Source organism: Protopterus annectens, chromosome 2.part1, assembly GCF_019279795.1.
Source record: "Protopterus annectens isolate FY-2018-M chromosome 2.part1, PAN1.0, whole genome shotgun sequence".
Lineage (NCBI taxonomy): Eukaryota > Metazoa > Chordata > Ceratodontiformes > Protopteridae > Protopterus > Protopterus annectens.
In genome coordinates this window covers 79,916,324-79,927,782 of record NC_056729.1, presented here as the reverse complement: position 1 = coordinate 79,927,782, position 11,459 = coordinate 79,916,324, and the positions used below count along the sequence as shown (strand labels likewise).

At 37.2% G+C, this 11,459-nt stretch overlaps 1 protein-coding gene across 1 annotated transcript in view; it reads right to left on the bottom strand.

Annotated features, from left to right (window-relative positions):
* Positions 1 to 2,684: 2,684 nt before the first annotated feature.
* Positions 2,685 to 11,459, bottom strand: part of FHIP1A (FHF complex subunit HOOK interacting protein 1A) — a 990,350-nt gene continuing 981,575 nt past the window's right edge. The window contains exon 13 of the mRNA XM_044062036.1: positions 2,685 to 6,092. Coding sequence (XP_043917971.1) covers positions 5,902 to 6,092 — 191 coding nt within the window. The 3' untranslated portion in view covers positions 2,685 to 5,901. The remainder of the gene's footprint in view (positions 6,093 to 11,459) is intronic.

The window sequence follows — 11,459 nt, the reverse complement described above, 5'->3', positions numbered from 1 at the left end:
TAAAAGGGCACATACATAAGTGAAATACAAAGAAAATGGGCCGTAAACACAGTTTAGTTAGCAGGCTCCTTGGCTCAGGCCTGATTAGCGTCCCATTCACTGGTGGAGTTGGCTGAAGTGAGTGAGGAATGAAGAGGTGTTACTTGCTAGCTTCTCCTGGGGGGGGTGAGGCATATCTTGGCAGTGCCTCTCGTATTCAATGTATCTGTGGTACAGACTGAAGACCTGACATGGAGCCATCCACTTATAAAGGGGCCAGAGCTTCTCAATGGATTACAGTTCTTCTATGAAAGAGTGAGACCCCCCCCCCCCAATGTGTACCCAGTGTACACAACCCCCTAGAACCCTTACTGAGGCATGCACGGGGATACTGGGATGTAAAACAAAATTTTCTTGAAGGCTGCCTGTATCATATGCAATAATCACCTAAAGTTTAATTTAGGGAAATGTAAAATATTTCACTCAGAATCTAATATATCTCAAAGTGATAGAGGAATTGGGAGGAGTGACCCTAAAACAGATTAGAAGACAGACCGTGGTGTAGTACTAACAAGAAAAAAAGGAAAATAAGAAAGATGCAGCCAAAGCCAATCATAAAAGTTATACCATACCCTTAAAGATCCCTTGTCACATACAAAAATGAAGGTGACTCACTTCTGCTAAGTTACTCTGGTCTCAAACAGGTAATCCATATGGTATTAAAACTACAACTGAAAACAATGGAAAATTAAAAAAAAAATGGTCTCATTTACGTCTGAATAAAAACTGCTAAAGTAATGCAAAATGTGTGCATGACTGGATATGGCAGCTTATATAGAAATTGGAACAATATAATATAAGCCAAGAACAGCAACGATTGAGCTGCTGTACGCACTAATCTAAAAGTACAGTAACCAATTTATTTTCATAGTGACTAAATGACAACTGGCTTTACTACTAAACCATATGGGGTAATAAAGTAACAGTCTCTTCTGCTTTCATACACCCAAACACTCTCACTCACAGACATATAAACACATACATGTTGTTTTAAGTTGTTTTTCTTTTTTACTTTACACTTGCTAAACAGCAAAAGCACTGCTTAGCGAGTGTAAAATAACGGCTTGATCAATTAAACTGTTCACTCTCTCTCAAATACACATACACAATCTTTTCTTTCAAACACACATATATACAGTCTTTTCTCCTTTCATGCATGCATTCACTCAGACATGCAGATAGAATCATAAATACACTCATACATGTACATAGACACATATACACATTTTTTTCTGTTTTTACAGTTGCTAAACAGCAAAAGCACTGCTTGGTGTAAAATAATGGCTCGATCGATCTCTCTTTCACTCACATGCATGCATACACAAACACACTCACATTTTTTTTTACATTTTACACTCACTAAACAGTAGAAGTGCTGCTTAACGAGCATAAAATAATGGCAGCCATTGTTTTTTTTGTTTTTTTTTCTGTCTGAGCTCCACAGCAGCTTGATATCTGCTGTGAATTGGCGGACTCATTTTTCAGTGGGCATTACTTGCACATTAATATCCTGCTGGAGAATGTTCCTGATGTAAAGTTTGTCCATTCTCTAATCATTATTAGAGATCAAGTGCAAAGGTTTCTTTCCTTTTTTTCTGTAACTGGCATTCTAGACAAATCCAGAATGTATGTGATTCACACATCCATAGTTTTCTCCATAAAAGTGATCAATTGGTAGACAATGACTTATTAGTTTTACATCCATTTTCTTACACTGTTTGGCAAGCACTGTGCACTTACTAAGAATATTATCCTGTTCCACTTCTGTTACCTTTCACTTGAATATAGTTGTGTTTATCTGACTGAGTGATTGTGCTGCATTCTGGCTAATTTCTACTAAATTTGTTGCAGACTAGGGAGAAAATACAGTTGTGAACTTGTCATAATGGTCGATGTCCTACTGACCACTGTTGCAGTATTCTTAACATATGGGTTCTCACCACTGATGTCTGCATGGGGTACCAAAGTTTTATCTTCTGTAGGTCATACGTCTGAAGCATGACCTCAGCTTGTATGCACTGGTCAGCCATCTTGGACTGGACCAAAAGTTTAAAACACTTAGTCTCAAGAAAGGCACTGAGGGTAGAAAGCCTAGACCTAAGGGTTTCTGGAATGAACGACTGGCAAACAGAGGACGACCTGTGATTGTGTTCCTCCTCTAGACAAAAAAAAAACACTTTTATGCAAGTCCTTGTATAGAATCTGCCTAGCATAACTAGCTGACAACTACAGCTTTCTTTAAAAATCATAAGACAAAAAGGAAGGTTCTACAATGAGGCAATTAGCTGGATAAATGATTGAAGAAAAGGCACCAACGAACAAATAGCGAACAGTCTCATGGATGCATGACCTGCATTCTGGCTGGTGGTGAGACAGCCTGAGGAGTCACACTCATATGTCCATCTTTATACTCCGATGTATACAAGCTGAGGTCAAGGGTTGGACATACAATCTAGGGAAGGTAAAGCTTTCATACCCCAGCTGGACATCAGTGGTTACAGCCCATATGTCAGGAATACTGCAACAGTGATTTCAGTCAAGACATTATGTCAACCCACTACAAACTGTTTCTCCCCTCTACTGCATCATTAAAAGGTGGGGCTGGATGACATGGAATCAGGAAGTAACTGGACAGTTGCTCAGCATAAAATACACAGAAACACTAGTTTATTAAAATTAATAAATATAAGTTCACTATAGTAACTAAAGTACAAACTACACATTTTAGAATAAGAAAGCCCACTTAAGATGAGGACAACATTATAACAAAAATAAATGGTTAAAAAAAATATTTGCACTTGCTTTTTAAGTTACCCATTGTGAGGCAGTCATTTATGTGACGTGCAACAATGTATTTTCATAATATGTAACATAACTGTGTTCTAAACCAAAACGTTTCTTAACTTTTCTTTTAGTGGACAAACTGTGTATGATACTACATCCATGTGGCATTTAAAAGAAATCTTACTTTCATCTACGGAATCCATAGCAAAACAACTATTTACTCAGAGCAATTTTCAAGGGCAGGTGGACAAAGGACAGTTTGTTGATTCTAACTCAGCCAAAACACTTTACTTAGAATTTTTTCATCAGAAGAAGATGCCAATTTTGCATAATACAGTGATTTCAGAATTGATTATATACAAGGGGTTACCTTCCCCCCAGCATGAGGGTGTAAAAGTTTTTCCCACCCACGTGAACACTTTTTTCACGGTAATTTGGTTTTCAGTAAAGAACAGTTTCAACTGTGTTAAAACAGTATTCAGCCTTTGTGTTGCCAGCTGTTTGATCATAATCCCAGCCATTTCACATATTAATGTTTTAACAAAGACATTTTCTGCATGCTGCCACTTATTGTTACAACATATACATGCTGCAGCCTTCCCAGAAACAAAATGTACTGTCACCTTGCAATACATATATAAACATGTGGTACTTAATTTACAAATCTTAAAAAATAGTCAATGTTTTCATTTTTCATATTTAACTTGATCAAAAGACCAGCCATTTCCTATTCATATTTGCATCTTTTTCCTTATTACTTTGCCTTTAAAGATCAGCTTCCTTGTTCCCCTCCCTCCCCATAATTTTACATTGCAACAAGAAAAGTAATTTTTGCCATAGAAAATAGCTAGCTTTGTAGTTTATGATTACTTGTGGGCCACCGGTGTAAACATGACATACAACAGAAAATGAAGTTTAACGACTGCCTTGAAGTTTGGCTTTAATGATAACTTTATGTAGTTTGGAACAGTCTGGAATGTTCTGGGATTTACTCACAGTGATACATTTTATTTCTACAGCAAAGCTGGCATAGTGAATTCTCATTGATTATGGATGTATTATAAAGTCTCACTTCCTTCATCAGTTTTTGTATGTGCTACTGTAGTAGTGCTGTAGTCTGTTGTGCTGACTTGTCACTATTCTCTCAACCTGTGACTTTTATGTTGGAGCATTCAGAAAGCCTAATGACAGATTAAGATAAGTGCAAATATCAATTTTGTATCTATTTTGCTGCATGTCCCATCTTTTTTTTAATATATCAGCTTTAGTTTTAAGTGATAACCTAGTCACAACTGTTGCATCTCTTCCCTGACGATCAGCAAACTAAAGAAAATTATCACTACTTTTCCTCACTAGGTTGCAGTGATTATTTTAAACATAAAAAAATGGTCCATCCAGTCAGATTTCAGGAATTTTTCAAATTTGCTCATGCTGTTTATATTTTTTGTAACTAAAATCTAAGCAATTACTCTGACAGGTAACAGCAACTTTAGGAAGAGTACATAAGTATATTTTTTCACTGCCTTCAATGGAATCTGCACAAATGAACATCATTTTCTGATCTCATCAAATGTGAACAGTTAGTCGTTTTGGGAGCTCTTGTGCTTTAGTTTCCCCTATTACAGAAACAGCTTACTGACCTAAACTCTGTGTACATTTTCTGCAGATCTGTTCCAGACTGGTTATACTATAGATAATGGCAGAAGCAGGAACTTGTGCTTTAAACTTGATTTTTATATAAAATCAAAGGTGGCTAATAGTGTCACTTTTTGAAGTTTTCTTCTACACTTAGTCCAAATTTTTTCTGGAAGCTGAAGGCCATATCAAGTACAATTTAACCATACTTTTGGTACAGGCAAGCTATCCACAGTGTACACTGATATACAGAACTTGTTTTTTTGGCAGCCAAGCTGCACAGACTGTTAAAGAAAAATGCAGCTGTGCCATCAGATGACACCAAAATGGATTTTAAGGTTAAAATTATATGAAATAATTTTTCTTCCTTTTAATTTAGTTTTTTTTTGTGTGTGTGTGTGTGTGTGTGTGTGTGTGTCTACTCCTCTAGCATGGGCTACTTCAACTGAACTGCTTCTTTCTCGTGAGTATAAAATGAACTCTGAACACTTACTGTTGTGCAGGATCTTGCCAATGTAAAGATGTTTTGTACACCAACTCCCGATCTGTAACTTGTCTTCATGAATCAGCTTTAAAGTTGAGTACTGCAGACTTAACATCCACATTCATCCACTTTTTGTGTTTCTTTATCATAACCTGTACATTAACCACACCTGCAGCTTTAAGACTGTGCATCTGGCTACATGATCACTTTCATGGTTGCTCTGGCTCAAACACTGTTGTAGTGCAACAGTTTTTCTACAGCTAGAATTCATCCACGGTGACAGTGCAGCTATGTTGCACAACTTGTGCCAACACAGTAATAAATACATTTTGTCTAAATAGGTAGCTCAGCACATCAACACTAACAGGAACTGTATACTCCAGTCAAAATTGGGTATGTGCAAGTCAGCAATAGGGTCTTTTCTTGGAGACTCCCTAACAAATTTGTCTAAAGGAAAAATGAATTTAACAATGGCATGTATCCTCTCAGATGGTCCATCTGCTATAAAAATTAATGCCAGGCACTCTGTGTGAAAGAATTCTTTCCAGCTGAATAGGCGACTTCTCAAGACTGACTGTGAAAGCCATTTGTGCCACCTAGCAAAATCTCTGACAGTTAAATACCTGGCTATAATTAAAAAGGCACACATTATTTCTTAAGTTCTTATAATTCACTAAAATGTTTCTTGAAAATAATAATGAAAACACATTTTTTCTTAAAGTAAAATCTCTACAGTTCACATCTCTGCAACCCGTAAACCAAATGTAGTGTTATAAAATTGCTTAATGTTTATACCAGATGTGAGCTTCATAATTTATTATACAGTTTCTCATAAGGCCTGTGGCATATAACCAGAGTCAACGTTAAAAACTCACTTTCATCACGTCAAAAATATTCCTCATAAAAAACAGTTCTTCAGTTTAAAAAAGATCTATGTTTTTTTCATGAACTTAAAATCCTTATTCTTCACAGCCATCGATGGGTTTATAGCATAAAATGGAATGTTCCTGAGCGATAGCTGCTAGTTCTTTAAGAAATTCTGAGAAAATCACAGCTGCAAAGACAGCATTCCTCACATGTGAAGGGATGTTGGGAAGTGGTGGTGGTTCCTGTTTTGGCTTGATGTTTCCAGCAGTAATAGTTTGATTACCTAAAAGGAATATTGGTAAACAATGAAATTATGGTGAGTTTAGTACTCAAGAATAATTGTATTAAATACAAATCATATTAATATTGAACATCATAGAAAACCTGCAGATGTTGAAGTTAAGTGAAAACATTTAAATCTTTATGTCCGCATCTGTCAAATGCCTCTAATGGTGTTGTGGAATACTGCACTGTGATCTTCCCATTAGAATTTGACAAAAACAAGTCATAAACTCATAAAAACAAGTGTTCATAGTTCTAGAAATAAAAGGACTACTAAATGAGAGAACAAGCAGTTCAGCACAACCTCAGCATTACAGTAGCAGCATTCACCAGTGTCCAAGTTTTATAATGGAGTTTGTAAAAATCACAAGAACGTGGTAACTATTTTTTATTATACAATGACAGGTCATTTACATTCAAAGACATGCCCGCTGATTGATCAACCCAACTATTGTGCCCATTGTAAATTGAACATATACCAACAGAAAAACTCCAGTCACCCGGGATTTTATTCTATTGATATTTCCTAAGCAGCTTTTCAGTTTAATTAATTAAAAAAAAATAATAAACTTTGAAATCCAGACAGTTCAGAGATATGACAGAGACATGACAGTGAAAATACAATAAAAAATCAGGTATGTTATGCAAAACTAAAGAAACATACCTGATGTTCCTTCTGTTTCTGCCCTCTCTCTAACCTCTGAACTGCCAGGATTTCAATTTTGTTTTCCACTTGAATTGTACATGTTACAGGTCATATTAAAAGTGGGAAAAGTTTTGAAATCACTTATTGTGGTCTCATTTGTTTATATCACAAAAACCTGACATTTTAACAGGGGTGGGTACACTTTTATATCCACTGTATGTAAACAATTCCAGGCAAAGATCCTAAATCCTCTAGTCTTTGTTGTACATTTGGGAGACATGCATATATCCTTCCCATTGTTAGGTTAGGAAAGAAAGTTAGTCAAGAAAAGAGTTGAGTAGAACTCAAAGGCATAAATGTAAAAGATCTAGAATGGATAGAAATCTGATTTTACTGCAGAACTGCAATTAAGTCTAAAAAATGTTTAGAATTTTAATTTGGAAGTTTCACAACAAATATTTCTATACACCAGAGACACAAATAAATGATGTTTCCGGAAATAAGCAACAACTGCTGGAAATGTGAAGACACGACTCGGACCTGCCCAAAATAAAGGCCATTTAAGGTAGAGTTAAACAAAACTGATTTAAAAACTGAGAGATCGACAATTAAAGAATTATATGCTAAATTTGGTAGAAGGGAAATAGGGGAAGAGATATATTAGCAGTCTAGTTTAATTGTATACTGGCTAAAAAAAAATAACTTGAAATTAGAAAAAAAAGCAAGACGGTTCCCCGGATTTACTAACCTTCCATGCAGGACTAATCTAGTCCTGCATAGAAGTGGCAGTTGAAGAGGAGGATGGCAGCGTGCCATGCATATTTATGAAGGCGCGCTGCCTGAACTCCAAATGCTACATGGAGCGTGGATGAGTGCAGGGGGCGTGTCTGAGAGCAGAGCTCTCAGAATAAATACGCCCCTGCAAAATAGAACAGAAGAATGTGTAAATAAATGAGCGAGACAGCTTACAAGTGTCCGCATATCTCCACCAACAGTCCCCATGTGTTCAACAGCAACAGTACAGTCAAATAAAACAAAGAATCCCTATTATTGATGTGTTTTAAAACCACGAGTACAGCTAACTGTAGGTGTGTGGGTTTGCCCATTGCCTAGCTATGGTTAAAGCAGCTAAAAAGGCTGAAGATGATAACAAGGAATATATATGCAAATGAAGCAGCACAGCAATAGTGGAGTGGTTAGAGCATCCGCCTAACGAACAGGCATTCCCGGTATGAGTCCCACTGCAACACAAATCATTTTCACGGGAAATCTGTATATGAACATAATTTTACATTGTTTTCGCCATATAACCTACAGAATAACAATTAAATATGAACTGGCGTACTGCATGAAATGCACATGTGAAGTGTTAGTGTCATAATGAATAAGGCACATGTATGGTGCTAGGCACATGTACAGTGCTGCGGTAGCGTTGTTGCCTCACAGTAAGACGTTGTCTTGTTCAATTCTCAGCTAGAGCGTCTTCTATATGGAGGCATGCGTGAAAGGGCGTATTTTCGTTGAAGGTTGTGCATCAGGGCTGGCAACTTGGCACGTAAAAATCTACTGCCAATCATTAGCAGACTGGAGTTCCGCTGTGGTGACCCCCTAACCGGGAAAAGCCGAAAGACACAACAACAATGCAGGTCTAAGAACAAATAATTAGTGGTAAGCATGTCCAAGTGCGCATTGTCCACACAGAGTAAGCAAAGTAGAAGCTAAGAAACTGTAACCGGAGGTTAGCAGTGCCTACCATCGTGCAAACCTGTGCAAACCCGCTTACAACCACTGTAAAGTGCCTAAATCATTCTGGATCCAAAGGCCCAAGTTCCACCCAGCAACAAAATAAACTGCCTCAGCAAGGCTCAAACCCAGGACCCCGTACACTGTAGTCACAGTAGTTAACCACTAAGCCATCATAGCAATAGATAAGTGAGATTAAGGCCGTACATCCCATATACCCACATCGATTTATATATATATATATATATATATATATATATATATATATATATATATATATATATATATATACATACATACAGCAATATATATACATATATATATATATATATATATATATATATATATGTATGCAGATATTTTATATATATATATATATATATATATACACACACATATATATATATATATATATATATATATATATATATATATTTTTATATATATATATGTGTGTGTGTGTGTGTGTGTGTAGATATACACAGATATACAGCTATGATAGGAAAGAGCACACAAGAATGACATATGTTCACAGGCTATGCCAATGGTACTGAGGGGCCCAAGCAAGAAACATGTAACATGTGGCATGCACCCCCCCACCCAGCCGGACAGAGGACATATACTCACAAACCCACAAACAATGTAAATAATCCACTGCTCCCCAAACCACAGACAGGATACAACCGGGCAGGGTACACAGTGCACCTGTGAAATCTAATCTTGGAACACAGACAGGAGTGTCCCTTGTGGTACACCCCAAAAATTGACATATAACCAAAGGAAGCCGATGCGATGGCTATTCTGGCTGAGGTGTGTACATACACAGAATACAAGGGTGGGAAAGCCTGATGACCCATGGGTCGAGACAACGTACGACATGGGTCCCGTGAAGTGGAGAGTGGGCAGTGTGTAGTGGTGTGTTCAGACCTGACCTGCACCCAGAGTAAGGATGGGTGCTGTAGAGGAGGTGCGGGTGAGGGAACTATGGGTAGCTAGTTATGGGTCTAGGTGTGCAGGTGTTGGTTGATGTGGTTCTATAAGGACAGCCCCAGGGATGTGAGCAAAAGTGTTCATTGGGCAGAGGCGTCGCCCAACAAGCAGCCACACCCGCTACGAGTCCCACTGCAGCAAAGTCTAATTTACATGGCAAAGAATGGAATAACCAGATGCAGATGTATACATGTAGAGGAATGTGTGTGTATATCTACCCATAGCTACATGGAGATATACCTCTCCCTCTCTGTAGTACAAATGTATACATACAGAGACAGAATACATATACATACCCACATATAGATATACATATATGCAGACACCCATGCACCCATATGTTGTTAGATATATATAGACAGCAATATATAAATATATACATGTATGCATACATATACAGATATATCTGTATATAGTAATGTAGATATATATATATATATATATATGTGTGTGTGTGTGTGTGTGTGTGTGTGTGTGTGTGTGTGTGTGTGTGTGTAAATATACACACATAAATAGCTAGGATATAATACAGCAGTTACGAATTATATATGTTCACAGGCCATGCAAATGGGGGTGAGGTGTCCAATCAACAAAAGTATAACATGTAGCATCAACCACCCTCACCTAGACAGGTGAAACATACAAACACATGATACAAGTAAACACATCACTGCTTCCCAAACCACAGGCAGGATACTACCAGTGGGAGAGACCTGCCAAGTTTAATCTTGAAACAAAGACAAGGTCCCTTGTGGGACACCCCAAAAATTAATGATCATCAGAGTCAGTCCCTATAATGATTTATCCAACCAGGCTGTATACGTACATGGACCAGTAGGTTGTGCAAGCCTGATGACCCATGGCTCGACACAACGTACGATATGGGTCCTGACACTAATAACCACGCGAAGTAGGAACGAGTCAACAATATTTAAAAGCAACTAAAAACCTGTTCCTCTCAGCACAGGATACGTACACACCGACACTTGCGAATTATAAAAATCACTTGTTTAATAGATATAATAATTAAAATGAATATAAAATACAACGGTTAAGCGCTTTCATCTAAATTATTTAGACTTCATCAGAACAATTCATATCCATTAATTCACAGTTTAAATACTTCTTTCATCCTATCCAAATGTGCTGGTAATTGCTACCAATTAGCTATTTAAAGTGCCAGTGTGCATAGCCATAAAACCATCTAACTTAGTACATATTGTAATGAATAACAAGATACACTCTCATTTTACCAGGTACATTATTGCATAAAACATATTATTATGTGCAATAAATTATAATTTGACACACATCTTGTTGTGTTTGTGTAATATTATACCATTATTTATGAAAGTCGCTGTTTAGCGACAAAAATGACCTACAAATAATCTAGCTAACTGTATTCTCTAGAATAGGCTTTACAGATATATGATCATTTAATCCAGGGGGGGATGAGGCATTCAATTTGATTTGCCATCTTGCTTCAAGCTCACCTAATTTCTTTTTAATACATCCACCCCTCGGATTTTCCTTGGCTATATCTAATATGCCAAAATGGAACACACCACAACCATTATTCTCGGCAACATGTCTCCATAATGCGTTGTTGGTGTCTTTCTTCTTTATATTGTAGTAGTGGTCATATATCCTTTGTCTAAGACATTTGGCTAAAGTTTACTTTTAGTATGGATATGAAAGTTATGGCGTATTTAGACACATACATTATAGTTGAAAATGAAAAAATCAAAACACGAATACATTTTAATTATTTTATTTATTAAACAAGTGATTTTTAGAATTTGTAAGTGTCGGTGTGTACGTGTCCTGTGCTGGGAGGAACAGGCTTTTAGTTGTTTTAAAATGGGTCCCGACACGTGGGGAGTGGGCAGTGTGTAGTGGTGTGGCTAGACCCCACCTGCACCCACAGTAAGGATGAGTGCTGTAGAGGAGGGGCAGGTGGGGAAACTATGGGTATGTATTTATGGGCCT